Source organism: Musca vetustissima, unplaced genomic scaffold (genome assembly GCF_032173495.1).
Source record: "Musca vetustissima isolate MV318-11 ecotype Yass unplaced genomic scaffold, APGP_CSIRO_Mvet_v1 utg704, whole genome shotgun sequence".
NCBI classification, from domain to species: Eukaryota; Metazoa; Arthropoda; class Insecta; order Diptera; family Muscidae; genus Musca; species Musca vetustissima.
The window spans coordinates 1,336,757-1,364,703 of NW_026876336.1; the positions used below are offsets into that span (position 1 = coordinate 1,336,757).

Genomic DNA, 27,947 nt, shown 5'->3' on the forward strand with positions numbered 1-27,947 from the left:
AATAGTTTCGTAGAAATATAATTAGAATAAAACCTCATTTGCAAAGTGAGATTATGTCAAATAGTGACTATGAAACATTTGAAACTTAGGATATAAATCTATTAACAATTTTTTCACGATAGTACATACAAAATAATTATAATTGTATATACATGCTGACTGCTGAAACGTAACTAAGGCATAACCAAACTTCCAGATTGGGCATCATTAAACGGAGTGTTTAAACTGACAATACGTATTTGCAATATTTTCAGAACTGGCCCACTCTTGAGAAAACTGGAGTATTTGTGTTGGCTTTAGCACTGCGTTATCTTTATTTAATTTAAGAGACGAAAATCGGGGATAAATTATTAGCTTGTATTTTTTTCTTTTTCGTTTGTTTTTTTTTTAATTAAATACATATATATATATTTAAAAAGGTGATAATTATGTATATCTAAAATATATGTATGTTTGTATATATTTAAATTAAATATAAAAAAGAGCAAACGACCGTAGCAGAGTTCACTATTCTGTTATGGAAATGAAATAGGAGAAAATATACATGTGTTGGTGTGTGTGTTTTCTCGACGAAAAAAATCCTAATGGGCAACGGAATCGGTAGACACATTGCATACCGAAAAAAAAAACAAATAAATAGCGCTGTTGCTTTTCATTGTCATTTAGGAAAGCTCCCTACATGGAACTAGTGAATAACAACAGGACTTTGTTGAACACAAACGCCTACCATTGGCGAGGAGGCATCTCCACTGGCCGACGAACCGCTACCACCGCCACCAGCCGTCGCACTGCCGCCACCGCCGGCGCCTCCTACACTATTCGAATTCGAACTACTACTTGTGGCGCTGCCCGGCGGTAGACGTCCCTGCGAATCGTTACGTCTTTGTGAATGTTGTAGTTGTTGCATTTGATGGTGCTGTTGCTGCTGCTGTAAGTGAAGGCCTGGTATTGGTGGCGGCACCATATCACCTACAACCATATTCGATTGAATTGGCTGCGGAGGTGGTGGCATACCAAAGGGATGACTATTGGGCCCTGAACTGGGCCAAGATGTGTAGGCAGGTCCGGTCGCTGAAGCAGAAGCCGTTATAACACTCGAGTCGGTCATCATTAAATGCGAGGCCGCCGCTGATAGCGGATGATGTACCAAATCTAAGGGTAAAGAAGCGGGTGCATAGCTGTGATGATGTGTTACACCTTGCGGTGGCAATGGTGGCGGCTGCTGACTCGATGAGTGAACCATTGATTGTTGGGGTTGCTGTTTGGCGAAAACACTGTTTGTACCGCCACTACTGCCCGAATTTTGACGCAACCGTGAACTTGTCGAACCTGAGGAACCACCACCCGAAGATGATGACGATGATGAGCCACCCACAGGCCCCGATGTAGTAGACGTTACACCGCCACCCTGTAATGACGACGACGAAGAGCCGAGTCCGAAACGTATTTGTTGTTGGGGTGGCGGTGGTGGTGGCATCTGTTGTGTAGTTAATGGTGGATCACAGTCCATGGCCAATGGATATTGTTGATGGTGACTATTGTTTTGAGTGGTACTGCTACAACTACTGCTACTGCCGGGTGATAGGAGGCCTTGCAATGACTGTTGGGCGGCAAAAAGTTGTTGTTGTTGCTGCTGCTGTTGTTGTTCATAGAGGGATTTCATCATCAGGCTGCTTTGGTCGAAACTCTGGGGGCCGCTACCGCTGCCGCCATTACCAGCACCGCCAATTGCCCGTGAACGCATAAAATTACCGCCACCTAAACTGTTTGGCTGTTGGGCGGACGGATGTATTAGAAGACCTGTAGCAAGAAAAAGCAAAAACACACTTTTAGAACAAAATAATGTACATAATAAAGTAATTGTCAGCCAACTAGTTGTATTGCCCAAAATTGTAAAGTTCCTGCGCCTAAAAAAGGATTTTATTTTACTAAATGGACTACAGGAAGTAATATAATCAGGATTTAGCTTGCTGTGAAATTTTCAATTTTAGCTATGGATAAATATTTTCAAATGTTGTACACTTCAGCTCCCGTATTATCATTGAAATGGAAGACACAGCTTCCATTAGTAAAAATAACAGACATCCTAGCAATTGAAACACATTTGTTGATAACAGAGCATTTTTTTTCTTTTTTGTTGATTATATCATAAATTTTTATTAAGTTTTTTTTCATTCTTTTTTGTTCTTGTTTCTTTTTCCTTCATATAATTATTAATTTGTTGTTATTGTTATTTTTATTATTATACTGGTATTGGGTTTATTATGTATTATTTGCGTTTGTTGTTGTTGTCGTTCTTCTTGTTCTTCTCCTTTTTCAGTTATTGTTATATATTAATATTAATTATGAAATATTAACTTAAAGTTAAATGAAATATGTTTATGTGTGTGTGGTTTTATTAATATTAATTCTTTTATTTTATTAATATTGTTTTTCTTTTTAATGTCGTATTTGGTTTTATGTATTAATGATTTTTATGATGAAGTTTTTTGTTTTTGTTTAGTTTTCACTTGTATTTATATTACTTATTAATTAAATGGCTTAAAGTTGTATAACATTTTCTTTACTTTTCTATACTCATTCTTTTGTTTGCGTTTGTTTATTCAAATTTATCGATTGGTAACTGGATGGGGTTTAAAGTAATGTGAAAAAAGGGACAAATGAATAAAATCTGACGTATTGAGTAGAAAGGATACACAATTGAAGATCAATTTGTTGTGAATGTTTCTCAGAGCCCAGTTTTGCACAGTCGAATATCGAAAATATCACCAACGAGGCTTGAAAATGTGTCATATCCATTGGAAATTACACAATTTTATGTTTCGGAATTTAATTTCATGAATATGAACCTGCAAGAATGTACACATATTTACTACAATTATTCCTTAACGAAAGTAAGGAAAGTAATAGTAAAAATAAGTAAATTCTTGAAATTCTGGAACAGACATATTGAAATTTGTTGTAAATAAAACATATTTTAAAACCAATTCGTGTACTTGGAACATATGTTTATAAAATGTTTAAAATTTAAATTTTGTTGTCAAATGTTTTGAAATTTTTTGATACATTATTGTAAAAAAGGAGCAGATTTGGCTTTTTCACATCAGTTGGATTGCACAAGTTCTAGAAAAAATAAATAAATAATATTCCAAATAATAACTCTCCTACTAAAACGAAAAACGTTTTTAGTGAAAAAATATATGCCATTTTAATATGTGATTTTGAGTTGTCAATATTAGCATAATCTTATTTCAATATTATATTTTTTTGGATTTTTTCTGCTTTTCTTTTTGTTGTTGTCTAAAAAGTATTATATTATTATTATTTTAGGTAAATTTATGTATTTGCTTTTTGTTCATTTTATTTACTTCAATAATATTTCAATATTTTACAACAACACACACGCATTTTCATTTGAACATTCATTCTGTTTGTTTTTTTCTCTTTTTTTGTAATTTGTTTTCACTTTTATTGTTAATATTAAATATTACGCATGTTACTCTGCTGTTTGTTGGATTTGTTTCTCTTATTTTTTTTATTATAAACTATGATTTGTTTTTACTGTTACCTAATTATATTATGTTTATATTCTAATGTTTTGTTTTTGTTTCATCTTCAATCCGCTTTTTATTTTGTATTCTAGTATTAAATGTTTATTCTGTATACGATTGCTAATCAAGTTGTTGTTTTGGTAAAGGTAGAGAGGAAGAAATTGGGGCATGGGGATAAAGGGGAAGGGTTTTAAATGTTTGTGGTAATTTTTACAAGTGTATTGAGAATTATTTTGTTAATTCTATTGAAAATGCTAAATTTGTTTTGCATTCATCATGTAGATGTATTTTATACAGCATTTGTTTAATTTATTAACAATAGTCGAGGATTAATTTTTCGTTAATTACAGAATGCCATAAAAGAAACGATAATGTATTCTTCCATTCGTTGCATCCGTATATAACAGAACAACAAATCCGACAACTATTTTCTATTTGCTTTATTTAATAATGGTATAAATATTCACTTTCATTGTTAAATATGTTTTCTTTTTTTTTGGATTTTCATCGTTACTCTGCAAATAATGAACTCTATGGTGGTTAAAGTCACCTAATAAATGCATATTTTTTTCATATAAATATTTGTCCTTTACTTCTTTTTATAAACTATAAATCTTTTCAATATATTAATATCTTTCAGAAAGTTGTCATGTTTTTATAAGTTTAAGAAGTTGTGTTTTTATACAAAATTAAATTCGGATAGGGCGATAAAGTTATTGTGTTTTTTAACTGTTATAATATCAAAATCATTCTGCTACAAGTAAAGAATATTTCAATATATTCCGTACACGAAAAATGGGAAGAAATTTTAAATAACCTGTTTAATTAGTTTACTTGTTTTATTCAAATATTTTAGAAAAAAAAAAATATTTTTATCTAGACATGATTTCCGCAAGAACCCTACGAATATTGCTAATAGTATTTAAAGAATAAACAGTTTTAAAAATTAATTAAAAATGGAATGAAATGCAACTTTAATTTTTGTAGAAAAAAGTGTAACACATTGTTGAACGCACCAGAAATATAGGGACTCGTAAAAGATAGATGATTTTCTATTAACTGCGACTGACAGATAGATTTCATTCCACAAAAGTTTCATTAAAAATACAGCCGATTTGTGGTCAACCAATTTGAATTCGTTGTGACACGTCAAGGTAAATATTTGAACTAGAAATTCGAATTAGGACTCAATATTTGACAATTTACTTTTATAAAAGAATTAAGCGAATATCAAGCCAAATATTCTAACATGTTTTTTTTTTTGCGAATGAACAACATTATAACAGTTATAAAACATAAATAAATTTATTTTTTAAAATAAAAGAAAGAAATTCCAAAATTGATATTAATGAAATAAAGTTATTTGACTTCTTCTTTTTTCATTTATTATTCTTTTTTCTTTCATTTAAATAAAGCCTATGGTGAGAGTGTGTTTGTCTAAATGTTTTGTTTTTTTCTTTAGTTACAAATATGGTTTGATTAATTGGATAAACATTGCCATAGAGTCCAAAAAGTAGGTATGTAGTAAAATATTGTTTTTTTTAGTATTGTTTCTTTTTCATTTCCATAATATATATTTTGTTATGTTTTCTTCTTCTTCGTCTTTTTATTTATAATTTTCTTCATTTTGTATAGTAATAGTTCGATGCCAAAAATATGTGTTTTTGTTGTTGTTGTTGTTTTAGTATAAAGTTTTAGTTTATAATTCATTCCATGTGCGAATGGAAATTGCTTGGATAGAAGGGGCTGGAAGGGATATACATAGGGGGGAGAGTAATATGAAAACAAAAGTGATTTTCTTTTTCCAAAAATGAAATAAAGCCAAAATTATATTAAATTTTTGTTATGATTTATTTTGAGATTGAGATCTTTTGAAGAGATTTTTGTTTCTTATTGTTGGTAGAATATGTTGTTATAAATATATGTTGTTTTTCTTGTTATCTCTTTAGAGTTGCTTCTTCTCAATATTTGCTCTTTAAGAGAGCAATATTGAGACTTAAATTTCTAAACAAAATCTAATAGTAATTTCATGTCTTCATGTTTATATAAATTGTAGTAGTAGTTTTTTTCCTTTTTTCCATTGGTAGCCAAAAATGTTTCAATTTCTTCTTGATTTCTTTGTAATCGTATTGTTGTTGTTGTTAATGTTTCCGCCGGAATTTTTATTTTAATAGTTATTTTTGTTTCGGAAAAGTTGCAAAATGTTGGTTTCGGGTCGGTTTTGTATGTTGTTTTTGTTTTTGCTGGATTTACTAAAACTATAAGTTTTATTTTGCCTTTATTACTACGTTTGTATGTTTTTGTTTTTCCTTTGCTGTTGTTATATTCTTATTTTTCTTTTGTTTTAAATTTCGATTACGACAATGTTGAACCAACTAATCCTTGTTATCCTTTTTTGTATAGATTGCTGCTGTTGTTTGTTGTTTTAATTCTTAAGAAGAATTTATTGAGATTTTTAAATACAGATTTTTTTTCTTTTCGTTTTTCTTTTTTATTGATTTAAATAAAAAATAGTAGAACTTCCTTGTTGTTATTTAGTAATTAAATAGAAATATATTTAGTTTTGTTGTTGTTGTTGTATTTTTGTAATTATGTTTTAAAATTATGGCAGTCACTTAAAGTCGTTTTGTTGTTCTTGTTGTTGTTAAGTAGGAAAAATAACATTAATATAATAGCAATGATTTCCTTTTAAATTATTAATTAAATTAATGTCAGTTTATGTATAAATATATTTATGTATAATCAATTATAAATACGCTTAAAACAAAAGCTTAAATATTTTTTTTACAAAACCTTGTGAGAAAGTTTGAAATCTAAAACAACAATTATGAATGTAGAATAAAGGAATTGTGATAAAAAGGGAGGAGATTCCTAGGAGCATGCAACTCAGCCCTGCCTTTATTCACATTCACATTACAAAGAATATTTGTTTTAATTTTCCAATTTTTTAAATAGTAGCCGCCAGACATTTTGGAATCAAACCAAACATTGATGTTTCTAACAAATAATCGTGTGCTTAAGACGTTTTTAAAATTTTGATTAGTAAACTTGTTTGGTCTCAAATCCTTAGTTAGATAAGTAAATTTGAAATTTAATCAATTTTTGTGCGAACAATCAATCTAACCGGATTGTAAAGTTACATTTCTTATTTTTTGCGCCGAAAAAATGAAACTTCCTAAAACATTCCTGTACATCACATCTTCAAATTTCAGTTTAAGGTCTACTCAATACAGACATTGCAGTATGTTGGTGTCTAATTTTTATTTAAAAAAAAGATAAAGGCAAATTATAGAATTGTTGTGTAATTTGTGAATGAAAACTAATTGTGACGAGTTCACCAATTACATTTTATTCAATTATCCATTATTGTTGCTATCGTTTTAACCTTTCTCATAGTTGAAACTAAAATTTAAAATTAGATATAACCTAAAATTTTCTAACTTAAAATAAATAATTATAAAATACACAGCTTATTATAAAATAAATATATAATTTAAATAAAGTATTAAATTATATGCTAATCACCACAAGTTACGTTGTTACAAACGTATTGGTTTGTTTAGTTTTTCAATTAATTTGAAGGGAAATAAAAACCACAAAACGGGAAAAGCAAGAGCCCAAGATTCAATTTTTTTTTTTTTTTTTTTTTTAAATCATTGGAAAGAAAGTTTACAACAAAAGGTATGTATATACAAAGAGTTTTTGGTTGATTTTGGGCATACGTTTGAAATTTATATTTTTAAATCAAATTGTGTGTTGATTGATGATGTTGTCCCGTTGTGGTGTTTATAGTATTTGTGGTTGTTGAAGTTGATGTTGTTGCTGTTACCCTATTTATATTCCTGGTAGCCGTATTAGAACCTGAGGAAGCTATGGATGTATTGGATGATGATGTTGATGTAGATGCTGATGCTGATTTTGGGTTTGTTGATTGATGTAAATGTTGTTGAGTGTTGTTGATGTTGTCCTTTGATGAAGTTGAATGTTGATTGTTTTCTCTGCTAATCACCATTCCAGGTCATCGTCGATCATCTGTCCATGTTTATATTAAAGAGTGGCACGCAGACATGTATAGTTTTGTTTTTACGTTTTACATACATACAAATATTATTTAATTAAAGTAAAATAATATTTCAATTTCATAAATAGAAGAAAGGGAGAAATAAGAAAGATACATTACATTATGTATATAGAATTACTTAAATTCTATTTAATATTTAGTAAGCACGGTTCTACAAAATAATTACATTAAAAGAAAAAAAATAGAATAAATAATAAACATTGTAATTATAATTTTTGTTATACTTTTGGAAATAATACAAATATAATTAATATTTATATAAACATTAAAAATAAACATATTTAATTTCCAAATAAATATGACTTAAGATTACATAATGATATACAATTCCTCTATATATATTTATAAATTTCCAGCGTATTTTGTAAATAATTGTTTTAAATATTGATAAGGAGGATTGCTGTATATCTAACTACATTTATGTAAGACTAAAAAATAACTTAAAATAAAACTAAAAAAAAACTTTCATGAAACAAATAACATTTCGAACATGCAAAGATTTGTTCGTTAAAATTTATCTATAAAATTTCATCATTTAATGCATAAATTTGACGACAGTTTTTCAATGGGCATTGATTAAACTCTAATTACGGAAATAATAAAATATCATCATGAAAGAAAAAATCGCAGATTTATATCTTTCTTTAAATCAAAATAGATACTGAATGTCCAGTAATACATGGATATGAAGTTTGTAGTTTAAACCCCCTTGTTCATAAGGTTGATGACCGCCAATCACTACACAATTGTGTAATATAAAAGTAAACAAAATAAAACAACCGCTTAACATTCGCGCCTACAAACAGATAATTGTCTAAATAAAATCATTATCCTCAAACTAACTTGTTAAGAAAACAAAAAAACACAACACATGTAAATGAAAATTATTTAAAAAAAGTCTAATTTTCCTACATAAAAAAGGTAACTAAAACAACTTTTGTATTTTGAATAACTTACCGTGACTTTGTTGCTCTGAATGTTGCACCGTACTGGCTGATAACATTTGTCCAGGCACCAATGCAGCCGTTGATGACGACGTTGAACTAACGGAAGGCGAAGATATTGCTATACTACCAGGTTGTACTGCACCAGCACCGGTGGTGGTACTCTCATCTGAGGTACGCTTAAAGAAATTATGCTGCAGAGCATAGTAGGGCGTTACACGTGTCTTCGGATCGAAGTCCAACATTCGCAGTATTAAGTCTTTGAATTTCAGATAGTCCGCCACCGAATGACCTTGTTCATCCATGCGCCTGCCGCCCGGACCACCCGTCTCTACACCCAATATATCGTGTAATTTCCGAGACCCAGGCGGTTTATATTTTCGGCCATTTTGACTTTTCTTCAATACGTACGAACCATCTGAGACCACCTTATCGAAAAATTTACGAGTCTTGTGCGCTTGATCCAACAGATATTTGGGTGGCATGCCCAACACTTCGACAATTTTATTCATTTGATCGACTTCATTGCAGCCGGAGAACAACGGTTCGCCAGTATGCATTTCCACCAAAATACAACCCAAGGACCACATGTCGATGGCCAAATCATAAGGTATGCCCAGTAAAACTTCCGGCGAACGATAGAAACGAGATTGTATATATTGATATATCTGATGGAGAGAGAGATGAAAAATGTAAATTTTTCGAATGATTAAAGCTACAAATTGTATTTTCTATTGCTTACCCTTTGCCCCAGCTGACATGAACTACCAAAATCAACAATTTTGATGGCTGATCGTTTGGGATTACAAAGTAGTATATTCTCGGGTTTTAGATCACAGTGGATTATATTCAGTTCGGGAGTACTCAAGAAGAGCAAAGCAGTGCATAGCTGTTGAGCAAATTTTCGCGTTAGATTCAATGATACGCCGCGAAAATTTGTATTACGTAATAAATCATACAAATTATAGGATAATAACTCAAATACTAAACATAAATGATTGCGCCACATAAAATGCCTTTTAAGTTTAACTGTAAATTGAAAAGAGAAAATATTAATGGAATTTGCGGTATAGTGATTTTAAGGCATAATTGAGTAACAGACAAAAATCAAAACTGATAACTCTGCAGACGTCTCTCATAACTATGAGCAGCAGAAGGTTTGATAAGCATGAGCTGTCAGTTCCGATTTACCGATACACGGTACACTATCCTGCATTTGTACTTACCAATATAATATTTGTTTTCTGCATCTGCCCGATTCATCATTTCCAATAGTTTAACCTCGATTTGTGCCTGATTTAGGAACGGTTTTTTGTTTTTAATTATTTTTATTGCTACATAACCTTGCTCTTCATGATCATACGCCTTGACCACTTGTCCAAAACTACCCTTGCCTGTAGAGAGAAGATATTTAATTAAAATTTTCTAATAAAACGAATGACTGTCAGTTAAAACTTACCAATCAATGAATCGATTTCATAGCGATCCAAAAATTTCTCACCATGTTTTATTATATAATCGTGATTATCGTCGTCATAACCATCGTTATATAATTTCCGTTCCTTTTTATTTGAGGAATCATCTTCGCCTTGTGTCTGTTGGGCACGTCGTTTCTTTTTTGCATAATAAACCTGTAAAAAGCGGAAAGAAGAGAATGGTTTGGAATTAATTTTTAATAAAAATATAAAATTATAATATTAGGCATTCATGGGAAATGTGCCTCAAGGTATGTAAGATCAAATTGTTTGTATTACAAGGGTTTTTATAAAAACCATAACAAAAATATCTTGTAAAAATAAAATTTTCCAAAAATAATAATAATTTTGACAGAACGTACCTAAGACTGGGTCGTTGTAGCTTTGAACTACATAAAACATTTTATTTGAACTGGGTCGAACTTTAGAAACCCTGCAGTATTCCAATACCAATCCACCAGACGGATTTACCAATCCACAATGAAATACTGATAATAGACCTAAATATTAGAATTTTTTGAAAAAATCATTGCTGAGGAAGCCAAAACAGGACTGGGAATTTAGGGGTTGAAATGGGTTATGAACAACTTAAAGAGACCCTTCTACACAATAAATTTTTGGACTTGAAAGTATATTTTCTTTGTCCAATGATATGGCTTTCAATTTCCATTATAGATTTCAGATAATTCATAATAAAATAACTGGTTTTATCAAAATCGATAATTAGTTCTCAAGACCCTAAAAGATCTATCCTTATACCACAATGCTCTCTCAAATTTGTAACGATATGTAAATAGTAGATAGAGACGACGACAGCATTAGGAGTCTCTATATAAAATGTGGGGGAAATCTACAAATAATAGAAGCAGAACACATTTTTGTTTCCCGAATGAGGATGTTGTTGGGGCAGAGATGATGGTGATGGCATCGAATGTGGCGCTCACTCACGAAAGGTGGTGCTGGTAGTGGTGGCCGTCTATGAAATGTAAACATTACTGAAAGCGCATGTGTCTGCTGGCCATGATGTTGATGATGGGCTGGTTGGGCTGCTGTCAGGCCAAGCGAGGGAATACTGAACGAAGACTACTGACAAAAACCGAAAACCAAAAAGAAGAGAACACAAAAAACGAACAACTGTGTATGAAACAAGAAAACACATGGATAAGTGAAGAAATAACGGCGTCCGGCAGCAATACAAACCCAGAACAAGGCAAATATAATGCAAACATGACAGAATGTTGCATGGCGGTCTGTCTAACTGTCTCCCATACACTTAGCTGCTTTAGCCAGCCAAACACAAAGCAACTGAATTGGTCAAAATAGAAAAATGAAAAAAAAAAAACTAAATGGACATAAACATTGACTGGGCTAACAGATATATGTACGTATGTAGAATTCCCCGCTCCTCACTCCATATGCGACACCGACAGAGTCGTATCAAACAGCCAGACATTCATTCAGTCAGTCAGCTAGGCAGACATTTAGTCAGTAAACGAGTCAGTCGTCGTTGTCTGTTGTCTCTGTATGCTTGTTGTGTTGAGTTTCATAGCCGGCTCCTTCATTCCCTGTTTTCTTGAATACCAACTCTGCTGGTTCTCTTTCCTTCCCCTTCCCATCCCCTCACAAACCGAACCAAACACAGTACTTCTCTTTCCCCACCACAGCCAGCTCCTCTCGCCCATCAACTCAGCCCATAGAAGTATGCAATGAAAAATCAAAAATTGCAAAAAAGTTGTTGCTAACCCGTGGAACATTTAGAATTCTGCTGTACAGAAAGAAGATGTATAAGCACAAAAACAACAACAACAACAGCAGCAACAACAATGCCGCGTCGTCACAGACCAAGGTAGCAGCAACAGACGACGTCGGGCAGCACAACACATCAAGGCAGAGATTGGGTCGCCGACAGAGAGCAGAGAAAACAAGGCCCCAGAAAGAGTTTGCAAAGAAAATGTTTTTACTCACACACAGTTTCGGTACAGAGAGAACTGAAATAGCGCCAATAAATGCAACAACAACAACAAAAATGTAATTTTCAAAAACAAATGTTGATGTTATCCATTTGACATAAATTATTGAATTTTTGACGTTTTGTTATCATGTGTGTGTGTGTTTCATAGTTCCTTGAAAATTATTAAATAACTATATGCCCCCCACCACCATGATGCAAATATGCTGGCCATATTTTATTCCCATCTAGGTATGTATATGGTAACAATATAAGAGTTTCTTGGCCCCAAATAAATGAGTTGCGCCTAAAAGTCTGCAAAGAAGTTACTCAGTAAACGCTTAAAAATGGGTGTATGCCAAATTCTGTTGCGGCAACGTCGATGACTACGTTGCCGTTTACATCTCCTCCACACAAAAACTTTACATGCAACACACACACGCACGCACACAAACTTTATAGCCAAACAAATAAGAGCGCGGCGCACTAACAGATACACCGAGAGACAGACCAGCGACCACCAACGAGCGAGCGAGCGACCTGTGTGGAATGTATGTACTTCTGTGTTCTCTTTCTGGTGTTGTCGTTCTGTAAACGTTAAACTTTTCTCTACCTTTATAGCAGCTGCCAACGAGCCAGTCAGCCAGCCAGCCAACCAGCCATCCACCGAGCGCAAAAGTTTTGCTAGCTCTTCTCAGGGTGTTTGTCATCAATAGAGTCGTTTTTTTTTTGGGGGGGTTTAATGCGGATAAATATTCCGAAAAGTTGCCTCAATGCCATGGCATTGCATTTCTAACATAGTTGGAGCACTACTACCACCACTTTAATATCATCAATAGCCGGCAAAAATAATGTGTCGTTTCTGTCTGGCTGGCTGGCTAGGCTGTCTGGCTGCCTCTGTAATAATTTTGCAAAAGGGTGACTCTTGGAAAGCAATTATCTATTTTTTTTTTTGTATTTTTTTCTTTTTGGTTTTCGGGGAATATTGATGCATCCCTTTATTAATGAACGACCGAACGAAGCATAGACTTAAACACCAATAAAATGTTCATTTTTGGTGCTCCCAACAACTCATGGAGGACATGTTGCTCTCGTCCCTTTACTCGGCGATTCAATCATTTGGGCATGTATGATGTTCGATGGTGTTGGGGGGAGTTCCATGCCAATTTTGTAGAAGTTTGGCTGACTGACTACTGGTAGTTTAACAGACTACTTAGCGCCTGTGACTGCAGCAATCTATTTGGTAAAGTAGAGAAAACGAACGAACGAAATCAAAGGGTCACTTGCCCTAGCTACTACGGTTCTGCATACCACAAGTTGTTCATTAACAAACAATAAGATAAGCATCACAGTGGCAATTGTTGTCACCAGCAGCTACACCTCCCCTCCCCTCATCTTGGCTAGCAGCGTCGTTGGCCCCACACTCTCATAAGCGTTGTCATCAAGTGAATATGGAAATATTCAACAGCGTGTTAATGGTGAATATCCGGTTTTATTGTTGCTGATGCTGCTGTTGTCGTTGTTTTCGTTTTGGTTTCATTCAATTCGGAGAATGAGTGTATATCCTTGGAATATTTAATTTTGTTTTTCACATAAGGAAGTTAAAATAAAGCCTTTCTATGAAAGCAAGTGAAAGTTTTTGGTTTTTTGTTACCAGGAGAATATTTTTTTGAGAGAGAAACACTTTTGGAAGATTGCAAGAATTTAATGATAAATGTGAGTTTCAGCGATTTATATCAGGTGAAAGATAAGCAAGTTCCTAGTCGTCGGTACCCAAAAGTATTTCAATAAATTAAATATTTGACTGAAGAAGCGTTGGTAGTAGATTTGGGGACAGCTAGACTTCATCCATATAAAATACTTGAGAATTGTAATCTTTTTTTCGGGAAATTTGATATATTAACGCCTAGGTATATTCACACACAGTGAATATACCTACACACAGTGAATAAAAAAAATGGCATGACTATTATCATAGACGACGGACGATACACATCAATATCCGTCCATCCACCATTCATCCATCAGTCAGTTTAGAAATAACCTTGACCCACAAATCAGACTAGGGGTAAGGCGGAACAAAGACAATGAACAGACAGAAAAAAAAACAAAAAACATCTATAGAAAATAATAATAAAAAAATAAAACTGCTGCTTTTTTTCCTATTTGAAATTCTGATTAGCCGCCACAGTTCAAATGAATAGCTGCTGAAAAAAGGTCAGTGCAAATGATTTTTGAACAACAATGTCAGCAATTTTTTAAACTGAAGGTATCTGAATGTGTGTTTGATGGTTTGTCACAAAGGCAGGCCAATGGATAGATGGATGAATGGCAATATCACAATAAGGATTGGAGGCAATAATTTATTTTTTATATTCCAATTTTTGTTTGTCTCAGTAGTTGTTCTGGCCAATGTTCTTAGTGGCTGGCTATCTGTTCGACAGTCTGTCTGTTAGCCGCCAGTCTATTCTTGAATAGTGTTTTTTTTTTTTTTTGTTTTGCGCCTAAGCGGCGTCATTTTGTTGTTTTTATTTTGTTTCTTGTCGTGATGGTTTGCTCTGTTAGTTGTTGCTGATGGGGGGATACTTACCTCATTTATATGTTTGTAGGTCTTTATTAAATCCACACTTAATTTTCGTAACGGCGCCGTTGCGGGATCACGAAAATGTGTTGGAATTCGTGCTTGCATGGCGCGCACCTCTGATGAAGAAGTTGGACTAGATCGCTGTATGTTTGTTGGGTGGTAGACGAGGAAAGGCATGGAGAGAAAAAGGAAGAACAAAAAAGAGTTAATTTTGGTTTTAATTTGAAGTTTACATTAAATATTAATAGGTTACATAAATAAATTCGATTAGTATTGAAGTCTAAATTAATAAATTTGCTTATCCCAAGTAAATTGCTACCACTCGTTATATATACAGTGGTGGTCACAGAATTAAAACATTTACTGTGGTAAAAATTGTTTGATCAGCCCTTGATTCGTTTGAAGTATTTTTGAAAATTTTTTAATTCAGAACACTTCGATATACTGCACTTAAGAGATTTAGTGTGAAAATAGAAAATTATTACATGCAATTTTTCCATAAATAACGATTTTTATGAAAATACATCGACTTTGAAGTGGCCATATAATTAAAACATTGTGTGATTTTTTACTTTACTGCATTTTTTTGAAAATATTTTTACAAAAGCTCTTTTATTTAGTTGAATTATGTAAATTAAGCACTGATAGATTCATTTACAGATAAAAATATCTTAAAAAAATCTGTAAAATCGATCAAAATTGCCAAAAATGTGTACAGTACACCTAACATTCAGAAAACACCCTTATTATAGAAAATAAAAGTCCGAATGCACAAGAAATTGCTAGAATTAGTAAAAAACAATTAATAATTCTCAAAATAAATAAATATTTGAAATAAAAACTAAAAAAAATTGAATTTAAAGGAATTCAATTTAATATCGGTACAGAATATATTTTATCAAAAAATATATCAGTCCCAACAGAACGAACATAGATCAACGCCTATGTTGACGAGTAAAGGTTTCTTGCACACAGCAGCATGGTTGATTGTCAACTCTTGACCCTTAAAATCTATTGAACATGACAATATTTTTCCAAAATAATATTTTATTAAGAGAATAACTTCCACTTAATCTATTTTAGTAACAAGGATGGAAAAATTTTACAGTTTGACAAATATTTGAAGACTTTTGTTGAACATCAACCATGCTGCTGTGTGCTAGAAACCTTTTCTCGTCAACATAGGCGTTAATCTCTGTTCGTTCTGTTGTGACTAATATATTTTTTGATAGAATATATTCTGTACTACTCGAACAATCGATTTGATATAATAAATACCGATATCAATCGATATTTTCTCATATACTGCAAAAATATTCCGGTCTTCTTTAGTAAAGGCTATTGAAATTGAATCGCTCCTTTAGGTTAATTCCCATTTTTTTGAGTTTTTATTTCAAATATTTATTTATTTTGAGAATTATTAATTGTTTTTTACTAATTCTAGCAATTTCTGGTGCATTCGGACTTTTATTTTCTATAATAAGGGTGTTTTCTGAATGTTAGGTGTACTGTACACATTTTTGGCAATTTTGATCGATTTTACAGTTTTTTTTTTCAGAAATTTTTATCTGTAAATTATTCTATCAGTGCTTAGTTTACATATTTCAACTAAATTAAAGAGTTTTTGTAAAAATATTTTCAAAAAAAAAAAAAAAAAAAAAAATGCAGTAAAGTAAAAAATCACACAATGTTTTAATTATATGGCCACTTCAAAGTCGATGTATTTTCATAAAAACCGTTATTTATGGAAAAATTGCATGCAATAATTTTCTACAGGGTTTAAAATGCTAACGCCAAAATAGCAAAAACACAGAAAATTGGCGCACTGCTAACTAAATTCATCCTCAAACTATGCAGCACAGCCAAGCACAACTGCAACAAATAGCAATACATTACGAATAATTTTAGCAAGCAAAACTAAAGCTTCTTGATCTTGTCAGCAGCTACAAAATAGCAATGAACAACTACAACATAATTGTCAACGCGACTAACAACCAAAGCTTACAATGAAGACTAAGCACCTTGACTGTGGCTGCTTAGCAAGATTTTTAGCAAACAAAACCCGAGAATTTTTCGAGTTCAGTGTTGCCCATTGAAATTTTATAAATTAACTGAGATAATTAAAAATGGCGATTATGATAATTTCATTTTTTCGAACAAAGACAATTAGTAATACTTGCTAAAGAGTTTAATTTAATATATTATTTAGTTTTTAGTACTATTATTGACAGTTTTAATTGCGATTTGACAAGCTTAAATTAAATAAAAACGCACAAAATGAAATGCCGTTTTTCTAATTCTGCGTTGGCAACACACAAACATAAAAACAACCCTCGGCTGATTATTCGTCGGCAGCGAAATATGAATATGTAGTCGTACTGCCGATTAGTCATAACAAAAAAAGCTCGCATGTGCAATACGTTCTTAGCACGGATGCTACGAACTAAAAAAGCTAGCCGTTTGCTGATTTAGTCATAATGTCAATATTTTTTAGCAGTAGCTCTGTAAGACTAATGCTAATATTTTTTGATGCTGCATTTTAAACCCTGATTTTCTATTTTCACACTAAATCTCTAAAGTGCAGTATATCGAAGTGTTCTGAATTAAAAAATTTTCAAAAATACTTCAAACGAATCGAGGGCTGATCAAAAAATTTTTACAACAGTAAATGTTTTAATTCTGTGACCACCATTGTATATATATATAGAGAATACCTCTACTCGTACATGTGGTATATGATAAAACAAAATTGGAATTATTTGGAAAATTCAACAGTCAAATAACATTCTGAACTATATCATTCCACTACTTAAGATGGGTTGCTTTCTTGGTACCAATATGTATGAAGTTATTCGTTCCTTTTTCACATTATCGTCCTGAATAATCATTTTTTCTGCAAAGATCCTTAGCTGAATTTACTTTTTGTATTGAATGACTTAGCTGAATTGAGTATTTCTAGTAATGAATTGGTATTTGCGTAAGAAACCGTAAAATGATTTCACATTATCCCTTTGCTGAATATAGATTTTCTATAAAAAAGGAAGTCACTTATTCAAGTTTTTCAATTGAAATGTTAACTTTGTTGAGTTTTCTAACTAAATTGAGTTTTTCTATAGAAAACGCTTGGTGAATTGTGTTTTCAAGTATATGTAGTCTTGGTTTTGAGTTTTCTACGGGAAAGCTGAGCTGAATTGACTTTATCTATTGAATAAGTTAGCTGAATTGGGGTTATGCATGAAAAAACTTAGCAAAAATTATTTGTTTGTTGTTTGTTGTTTTTATAAAAAAAGGTATGGAATTGTTTGTAAATGTCTTGTTAACCTCGAAGTGAGGCTCCAGCGAAATTCTCATACAGTTTATGTCGCTGGTCAGCTAAGTACTTCGCTTTGTTACAAGAGACATTTGGGTATGAACGGTTTTTTGTATAGAAGCTAGAAAACTAAGGGAACTGATGAAGATCAGTGGCGTGATCCGAAACTATAGTCTTCCCTGCCTTACCCCTCGGCAAACAATGCCATACATTCCCCACTAATAAATAGTTGTTTTTTTTTATAAAAACAACAAACTGGGATTCAGCCTGACTATTTTGCAAAAACAAAATACAAATGGTATCCCAAATAAACCGCCAACACTACCAAAAATTATTTTTTCCATACAAAAACCTTGCTTAGTTTGATATTTTCGAATTAAAAAATGTAATACATTGTCATAGGCTTCTGCTAAATTTGAATTTTCTGCAGAAAATGGCCAGCTGTTTTTCTATACCTAAATTGCATTTTTCTATTTTGTAACATAGCTGAATTTGATTTTTCTATAAAACAGAGTTTACGGAATTGAGTTTTTCTAAAGAAAAAATAGCTGAATTGATTTTGCCAATAGAAAAAGTTAGCTGAATGAAGTTATTATATAGTAAAAAGTCGTCCAATCCACTTTTTCCATATTAAAAGTTTCCTGAATTGAGTTTTTCCTTAAAACACGTAGCTGAATTGAGTTTTTTATTTTATTTTATTTATTTATTTTTTTTTTTTGAAAAACTTTGCTGAATTGAGTTTTTTTAATTAAAAACTCTGCTGAAATGAGTTTTTTCTATTAAAAATCTCAGCAGCATTTAATTTTAATATGGAAAAACTTCTTAAAATTGGCTTCTTCCTAGAATAACCTTGCTGAATTAGGTATTTACATAAAAGCACCTTGCTGAATTAAGATATTCTATTGAAAAACTGGCGATCAGCATATATTATTGTGGGATCATATAATCGAAAATATGTCAAAATGACTGTTCGAGTATATACTTACATGATGCATAACTTCGCGATGTGTTGCAGGAAGCTCTTCTTCACCAACAAAACGGCCGTATAGGGGAGCATGTCGCTGGCGACCTCCACCACTACCGGCTTCGACAGCAGCTGCCGCGCTGGATACATAAGCTGCAGATACTGGAAGAAAGGAAGAAAAGAGATATTGATATTAAAACACCTAATACTGTTTTCTTAAATAAGTATTTGTAATTAAAATAAAACTGTATGATTCCAACAGTTTTGGAATCAGTGTATTACGAAAAATAAATAATTCAGATTCTGGTCTGGAATAAGCAAATATGATTGGGAGCTAATACATAAATCCTGCTTGAGATTTTAGGTAATATTTTGGACATTTATTTTTCACTTATATTCGAATCATTTTTTTGAATTTCCACCACCTCCCTATGCTGTTACAAACATTGAGAATCCTACTAAATTGGAATTCTTAACAATTATATTGATTTTATCATTTGAATACTTTTTTTCGTTCATCCTTTGCATCATATTTTGATTTTTGGCACCTTGGCCAAAATGTTAAGTACCTCCGAGCAATAACCAAAAGAAACTCTTTGTATAAGATTTTGCTTTTTTTCTTGTTCCATTGCTGCCATCAGCGTCATCATCAAATTGCCAGCATAGATTTCTAGCTATAATGACAAAATGCTGAAAAGGAAACAACAACCGGAACATTAAAAGGCACTGAATATGTCGTTGTCGCCGTCGTCGCCACCGCCGCCACATGGCAGCATCAGATGAAAATAAGCCAAAATCAAATGTAAATTACCAACAATTTCACCTAAATTCTACGGATGCCAAAAAGTCTCGATTTCTTCGGTAATAGTGGGGATAGACAAATAAATGACAGGTTTCTTGTGCATTTATCTTGGCGAAAAATTGTTGGTCGCATTACATGTTTGTTGTTGTTTCTGTTTTTTTTTCTCTTATTTGGTTGAAAAGGAAGCAGCAACGGACGAAGGGAAGCTATGAAATTATTGCACAATATTTAAAGGGGGGATAATAGTGAAATAATAACAATGAGAAAAAAGAAACATTATACAATGCTAAATTCTTTAGGGAGAAGCTTCAAAGATTAATATTTCGAAATAACTTTTGTTTATTATGTATATTGTATCTATTTGTATTGTATATTTCTCACTCCATATCTTTGCCATGAAAATTGGCATTTCATCTCCCTCTCTTCACAAAAATAGGTTTATAAATCGAAGAAAATTATGTCTCGAAATCAACAAAATAACTATGAAAAAATAGATTAAATTGTAAAAATGGTTTGGACCAAAATTATTATTAAGAGTAGAGGACGAGTCCACTTCGTTTCAATATTTTTGGGAACTAAAAAATTGTCAACAAAAAATGGCAATATTTCTTCACATTTGAGCCACACTGTATGTGGATGCCTTGTGAGGTGGCAAGATGTGATGACCATCATCATGCAAACTAAGATTTAAAAATAAAAAAAAGAAAAAAAAAACACCTACAATTTCGAAGCAGCTGATGACTGCGAGCTATTTCATGATCTACCAGTAATCGCTCATCGATAGTTTGCTGCTGCCTTTGATCGTTGTAAACAAGACCTGCATCATCATGATCATAATCAGCAGCATCATTGACAATTTCATGCTGAAAACTGTTATTGGCAACATTATAATGATGATTCTGCGGATATTGATGTCGATCTGTGCTATTGCTTTCAGGGTGATAATAATGATATTCGTCATCATAATGAGGTGGCGGGGATGGTTGTTGGCTATAGTGATGATTAGTGTGGTATACAGCCTCCTGCTGTTCATCATTTCCCGAGCCTATATCACCACCCGATCCGCTACTGTTGCCATTTGTAATAAAACCAATATTTTTTGTAGGATGATGACGCAGCGGCTGCTTCGGCTGCCGATGATGATGCATTTCCCAATCTCCATCTGGCTGAGTGTTGGTGGCATCATCGTCACTGCTCCTCTGTTGACTGTTGGCTAAAAAATGTGAGGATCGTAGTTTATTCAAATTTCTGCTGCTATTTATACGTTGAAATATCGAAGACTGGTGATTAACGCTGCAGTTTTCGTTAACGTTTGTCGCCTTCGGTGGTAGCATTGCTGTTGATGTGGGACTGGTGGTACTATCGGCGGCCATAGCTGCTAATGTTGATGATGATACGGAGGAGTTGGGAACTTCTGCAGTAACAACGCCAGCAGTTGATGCCTGCCAATAGCATAAAGCAGCGGCAGACATAATGATGTTTTACACTGCCCAAACAAATTCTTTTAAATATTTTACACTGTGCTACAAAGATCTTAGAAATGGAAACACCAATAAAATACCTTTGCAATTGAAGGGATTTTCAGATACTGCTCTTGGGTTTAGTTAAAATTTAAAAAAAAAAACTACTCTATCGAAATCGTTTGTAACGACCTATTAATTACGAACAGCATTCAAAACTCCCGCAAAAATGGTGTTATTTACTTGATAACGACAATTGGTTCCTAGGTCGTCGTTATAATTGATTTCGAATCTATTTATTTTTTTATCTGTAGCACAGTGTAATTAATATTAGCTTTCTGTATATTCTTTATGTTTGTTTGTTAAAGAATCTTGAATCCCAATACCACCAACACAATTTCGTTAAATGTTCTGTTTCTTTTTTTTTGCCAAGCAACCAAATAATTTATATATGTTTTTTTTTGTTTTCTTTTTTTTTTTTGGTTTAGCTATTTTTGTCGAATACAGCATAAATAATTTCGAAAAGTATTTTTTTTTTTACAAAATACTTTTGATGGATTTTTTGTTGGCTTGTTGGGGGTTTTCACTAATTTTTTGTTGATGTTGCTGTTGTTTTATAAACTTTTAATTATAAACAATTGTGGTTGGTTAACAACAACACACACGGAGAAACACCATTGCGTACATGGATAATTTGTGTTAATCAGGTCGGATTGTATGGACGGACGGACAGACAACCGCTGTCGTTGGTTATGCTGTTGGGAAACGCGTTCTGGTAAAATTCTTTCCGGGTTGGCACTGAATTGAATTTTATTTTTGTTTATACAAATTTTGATTAAGTAAGCGATTTGTGTACTTGGTTGGATTATGTAGGTGGTTGTTCTTGGTTATTGCACTATATACATATATATGTTGATATATATTTCCACACAAACGCACACACACTTCAATTGAATTTAAATTACTGTATTTTTCGTAAATTATCTTCTGAAATTCTTTGTAAAATTTTCAATATTATATTTCTTTTCACAAACTAATTTTATTCTCGTCTAGGCAAGTTGGGTATTTCTTAATTTTTTTGATTCTTCTCACAAAACCATCCGTTACCGAATTTCAACGAAAACTGCAACACAATGCGAAATCTTTTTAGAAAAACATTTAGCTATTTTTCTACATTTTGAATTGACGATTTCGGCATTTCTCTGAAAATGTTGCTGTGCGCTCGTGGTTGTCTGTGTGTTTGTGTTTTTGGGATTTTCGTTTTTATTTCGAAATTCTCAATTGAAATTTTATTATTTTAGAATACCCAACAAACCAAAATATCACAAAGAAACGGGGAAAAAAGAAAAGAACACACAGGCGAAAGATCAGTCAACGACAATCAGACCAACAAAAAAAACATCATTTCGAAAAGGGGAAGAAGAATCAAATTCACAACATTAAAAGTAGACAAAAAGAATTTCTGTTTTTCTACAAAATTAACTTTGGTGAATAAGCCAGGAGGGAAGAAAAGGTGAAGAATGGGTGGCAAATCACAATACGTAATATTGAAACGAAAAAAAAAACAGACAGATATTCAGTCACAGTGGTTAATGAAATATATGTATATGTTCAATTGACGACGAAGACATGAATCATTGTCCAAACAAATTCTCTAGAAAAATACAGGCCAGATATTTGTTTACTTTGGGGTTATAGAAAATACAGTACATTCCTTCTGAAAAAATAAAGTCCAATATTAAGAAAAACGAATGCTAAATCGACGAAAAATCATTTTAAATTATTCTCTATATTCCTTTTTAAAGAATCAAAAATAATCCTGGTGACAGAATTCAAACAATTCGAATACGAAGCGATTTTAATATTTTGGGCTGTATACACAAATTAGTACTGTACACATTATTTTGCCCTCTTCTCTATATTGAAAAGCTCATAAATTTACCAAAAAATTGAATTTTTAAGATTTTTTAATGTATTAAATCCAACGTGTCCTATATAATTACACGAATATCTGAACCTATTTTAGAAATTTTCTAGGAAGAAGTGGAAAAGGCATCCAGGGCCTATCAATATACCTTATATTTATGGTTCTGGGCGTTTTTTTAATGTTTCCTATATACAAAGATCGACCAGTATTTATAATTTTTCTTACAGAAATATTAAATTACAGACAATTAAAATAAATAAAATATGATTTTTTAAGTGGTTTAAGGCCTTTTTAGGTTCTGATACATATTTAAGAACACAAAGCCACAAACAAAAATAACACAACCTAACAATTTTTAAAACAAATCAAACACAATTTCTTAAATATTTCAATATAAGAAAAAAAAACGGATTTAAACCATTTTCAAAATAAACTACCATCCCAGGAAAAGGAACAATATATGTGTAAAATTTTAAAACTTTTTAGCTCGCCAGACGGACATGGCTAAATCGACATTGAAATTTATTCTGATAAAAAATGTACTTTGTGGTTTCTAAAGATAATATTTCAAAGTGTTGCTTACTGAATAATAGATTTGATATGGAAGCTCCACTTTAAATGGAAATACCTATAGCCACATTTATATCCTCAAGAATACCGAATTGCAAATATTTGAGCTCACCGATATCATCTCTGACGCTATTTGATGTCCACCACAAAGCAATTCCTTCCCACAGGCTGTATGGAAGTGAAAAATTATATTAAGTACTAAATTTTATTACGCAAAATATCCTTCACACTTATTTTGTCATTAAAAATTTGGCGAGGGAAGGGGGAAGAGCAAGCAATCGTACAATACGACGACGAGTACGACAAAGATGACAGCAATTGAATGAGAAAAGCAAACTTTGTTGGTCACTTTTGACAGTTTTATTTCATTTCATTCAAATAAATGTTCGATGTCAATATTTAACAGACGAGAAAACTTTTTCGACCATCACAGACAAATAACATGGGAATACTAGAGTGCTAAGGGAGGTAGGGAGGCACATAAACATAAAACTTTCTAACATTATTAGTTGTAATAAGACGAGTTTTACTAACAAGAAAAAGGGTTAATACAACAATGTATCGGCAGCAATGCTATGCCTTTTTACGCTATCTCCTGTCATTGAAAATGTGTGACGTTGTTTGACACGTCTCTCTAATATCCACCAACATTCACATCCACATCATTTCGAATTCCCACGAATAGAAAGAAAAAAAAAAAATAAAAAAAAAACAAGAACAAAAACTACAAAGAAAGATGTCTATAAGTTTTATGTCTGTCGCCAAGCAAATAAAGGAACGACTAACAATGAATATCTCGCAGATGACAACAACGCACTGCAAGAATACAAGTGGCAAAGAAACAATAACAACAGAAAAAAGTAATGTAAACTATTGCACAATAGTTATTCGGGGTGGTATATTTCATTTAAGAAACAAATTATTTATTTTCAAAAATATATATCGAATGTATCCATCACATGCCACCTATATTGTAAAGGTCCATTTGTAATATTAATAACATTCGGCGTTTCTCAATAAAAAACACAAAATATCAATAATGTGAGGGTGGTCTCACCTCACCTGTCATCAATATCTATTTACCACCACCATACCAACACCCCACCATGTTACACATGACTTTCTTCATTCTTCCGTGTGACCAATAGATGTGCTCTTTGTTTGTATTTTTCACTTTTGGTATTTGTTGATGCTGTTGAAAGGTCCGTTCTTTTTGTAAACGAAATAAAAAACAACAACAGAAAACACCACAAAAAACCAAAGCATTTTTTTCTAGGAACAAAAAGCGAATACATTAATGCCCGCGCCAATCAATGGCTTTGACGTCAAATGACGAATATCGCACACACACAGAGACCATGTGGTAGCCACAAAAACGTAAACTCTTGTAAATATGTACCACTTGTACGTATGCGATTAGTAGCAGTGGTTAGATGGGCACTGCGATTAAAGGCATACAATGTCACTATAATTTTATAAAAAAAAAACAAATATTCTTAAAATATCCCCCAAATGTGAGTTCAATGATGATAGATAGTCTTGGAGACTAAACTTGACATTATCATATGTCTATAACTATTTATTTTTATACATTGCTTGTTTATATGTCATCAACTGTCAGATGATTAACTATGTGTGAGTAAATGGACATTTCAATGAACTTTGCAACCTCTATGATGATGTGGTCAGGGCATTGCTTGATTCTAAAAATACTATTTTTGTTGAAAAAAAAAAAAGTTATTGAAGCGAAGTTCTTGAACCTAATCTATTATATATTAGAGATTCGAAATTCGGTAACATGGATATGATTGACATGTGCCAGGATTTCTATCCTACTAAAAATACGCCTAAGTCCATCCAAAAAGGACTGCTACCTTTATATTGGGGGTATGTCGAAATACGGAATATCACAGAATACCAAACTACAGATATTTTTATAAAAATATTTTTCTCTTAAATTATAATTCATATTTTGGCCAGGGATTAGCATATGGGGCGCAGAGTTCAATATACACGTTCCATATACTAAATAAACAAAATGTTGTTGGCATTTCTGATGGCCAATCTGAAAATTAAATTTGATGCCAAAATAAAGAAATCGAAATTATGCGGCTGTCAAAGTAAAATATTTTTTTGCCAAGAAAAAGTTCAATAATCTGTTTCTGTTTTATTAAGAGGACCCACGAATTCGCAAGAAGTGAAAAACATACGAAAGAAAACAAATACGCATTATTTTTTTATATTGCTGAAATTTGGTTGGATGCTAAGATTCTTTTAACTAATATAAAATAAAATTGAATTTTGTTTGTTTTTAGATTATACCTCAGTTGAATAGTTTGCAATAACATTGTTTCACTGTACATAAATTAAATGCAATAATTTCTTATTTTGGGAGACTGACAATTTCCAAAATTTTGAAAATCAACCATATGTTCAGTTACTAAGCGATGTTTTTTTTTGTCTGAATCAAAAGGAGGGAGGACCGGTTAACGTGCCGGCCTCTAATAAAAAAAAACAGAAAACTTCCCACGCCATAGTTTGCCACACAAATTAGTTGTCTCTATTTTGGAGTCAATTGTAAGTGTTGTTAGCAACCAACCAGCCAACCAAACAATCAAACACCAAAGAAGGCTGACCAACAACAACAAACGAAAACCAAAAACTTTGGATTATTCATAACAAACATGTCGGTGACGAACTCATACCCCACACACCCAACATGCATAGCTGAGATATGCATGTCGAGAATGCAAAGTCCCCTTTTATGTTATCTCCTCTAGTCGATGACCAAAAATAGCCAACCAATTAGCCAGGCGGTGGGTGAGCTATTTAAAGCAAGCGTGACTAGTGACTACGGTTCATTGGCTAGGATATTGTTTGTTGTTGTTGTTTTTTGTCGACAAAGTAAAATAAAATATATTGATCACCCTATTTTGCCAAATTATAATTAGTTAAGCTAATTAAAATTAGAATTCAAAAGAAATTTAAAGGTGGTGGACATTTTTACAAGTCAAAGCACTGATTTGGGTTTTATTTTAGGAATGAGAATTCAAACAGTTTTATGGAATTTGGACTTCGCAATATTTCTTTTTTTGCATTATTATAATAAATCTTCTTTTTCATTATTTATAATAAATGAAGTAAAATAGAAGCACTTACATTTTTGTTTGGCTTTGTCCATTGCGGCGCCGCTTGTATCCTCTAGTCTATACATATAAAGACCGTTCTATTTGTCGTGGTATGCGGGGGAAAGTTGGCTCTGGTTCTGTTGATTCCGAAAAAAATGCCCGTAACACGAACGGGGGTTTCACCAAAATATTTCCCAAGAAACTAGAAGGTGTCGCCGCGCACACTTATAGAACGACGCTGGGGTTCGTTCGTATCAAGATAGAAAAAAACCACAAATTTCTTGGGAAAATCTTTGCCTCCAATGGTGTTTGTTATTTTATTTATGTGTGTACAAACAACAATCTGTCGAGGGCGTTGTTTTTATTGTTGTTATTTTTTTTCAAAAAGGGGAAAACGGAAACACCAATGCACTATTATATTAAATTACGTTGCTATTTTTATTTTTTTGTTGGTATTAATTTCCAAAAGTAGCTAGTATTTGATCTTTTTTGAACACACACTGTGTAATATCTGTTTTTTTTTTCTTTTTTTTTTGGTATTTCAATACCTTTGTAGTTTGAATATGTTTCCTCTATTTTATTTTAACTCTTTAGTTATTACTCTTTTTTGCAACACTTTTCTTGTGGTTAATTTAAAACTTTTTTCACGTTTAATTTTTGTTTTACAAAATTATCTTGTTGTTGTTGTTATAGATGTCAACGTGCATAATGATATTGTTGTTATTGTTGTAGTTGGGTCTTTCAAGACAAGTACTTTGAACATTTTTCACATTCAAAATTAACGCCACGAAATTTAAATGACAACGAAACATTTTACAAAACTTTTTTCTTTGCTGATTTGTTGTTTTCTTTGTTGTTTTAAACGAAAATGTAACACAGCATTCGTTTATTTATTGGTGGTTGTTGTTGTTGTTGTTTTTGTTACTTCTTTGTTGTAAAATATATACAATTGTTATTATTATTGTATTGCAAATATTTTATTATTCACTTATGGCATATTTCATTTATTTCACTTTATATAAAAATGTATGGACAAATTTCCATACTTTTACTTTAGTTTAACTATATGCGGAACCAATATTTAGTTGCGGCTTAAAACTGGAAAATCTGCAAAGAAAAACAAGGGGAAAATGTGTGTTTAGTATGATTATTTTATAATATCATTATGTGTATACAATTTATTAGGTAATTTTATAAAATTCT

General features: G+C 32.3%; 1 protein-coding gene across 1 annotated transcript; it reads right to left on the minus strand.

Annotated features, from left to right (window-relative positions):
* Window positions 1-684: 684 nt before the first annotated feature.
* Window positions 685-26,867, minus strand: LOC133338858 (serine/threonine-protein kinase minibrain). Its single transcript, XM_061546969.1, has 8 exons — window positions 26,776-26,867; window positions 18,880-19,019; window positions 14,590-14,724; window positions 10,036-10,207; window positions 9,803-9,970; window positions 9,319-9,605; window positions 8,590-9,244; window positions 685-1,800 (listed from the first exon to the last, which is right to left on the minus strand). Exons 1-8 carry the CDS (start codon window positions 26,828-26,830, stop codon window positions 686-688), a joined length of 2,727 nt encoding a protein of 908 aa, XP_061402953.1. The 5' UTR covers window positions 26,831-26,867; the 3' UTR covers window position 685.
* Between the last annotated feature and the right edge of the window lie 1,080 nt (window positions 26,868-27,947).

What these genes read in the sequence shown, in the direction of transcription:
- LOC133338858 (XM_061546969.1), bottom strand. Translation starts at nt 26,830, where the DNA reads ATGTATAGACTAGAGGATACAAGCGGCGCCGCAATGGACAAAGCCAAA. An exon ending in GGACAAAGCCAAACAAAAAT is followed by an intron (nt 19,020 to 26,775) that starts GTAAGTGCTTCT and finishes CCTTTCTTCCAG; the next exon opens with TATCTGCAGCTTATGTATCC. An exon ending in TTCAGAGCAACAAAGTCACG is followed by an intron (nt 1,801 to 8,589) that starts GTAAGTTATTCA and finishes TTCTTGCTACAG; the next exon opens with GTCTTCTAATACATCCGTCC.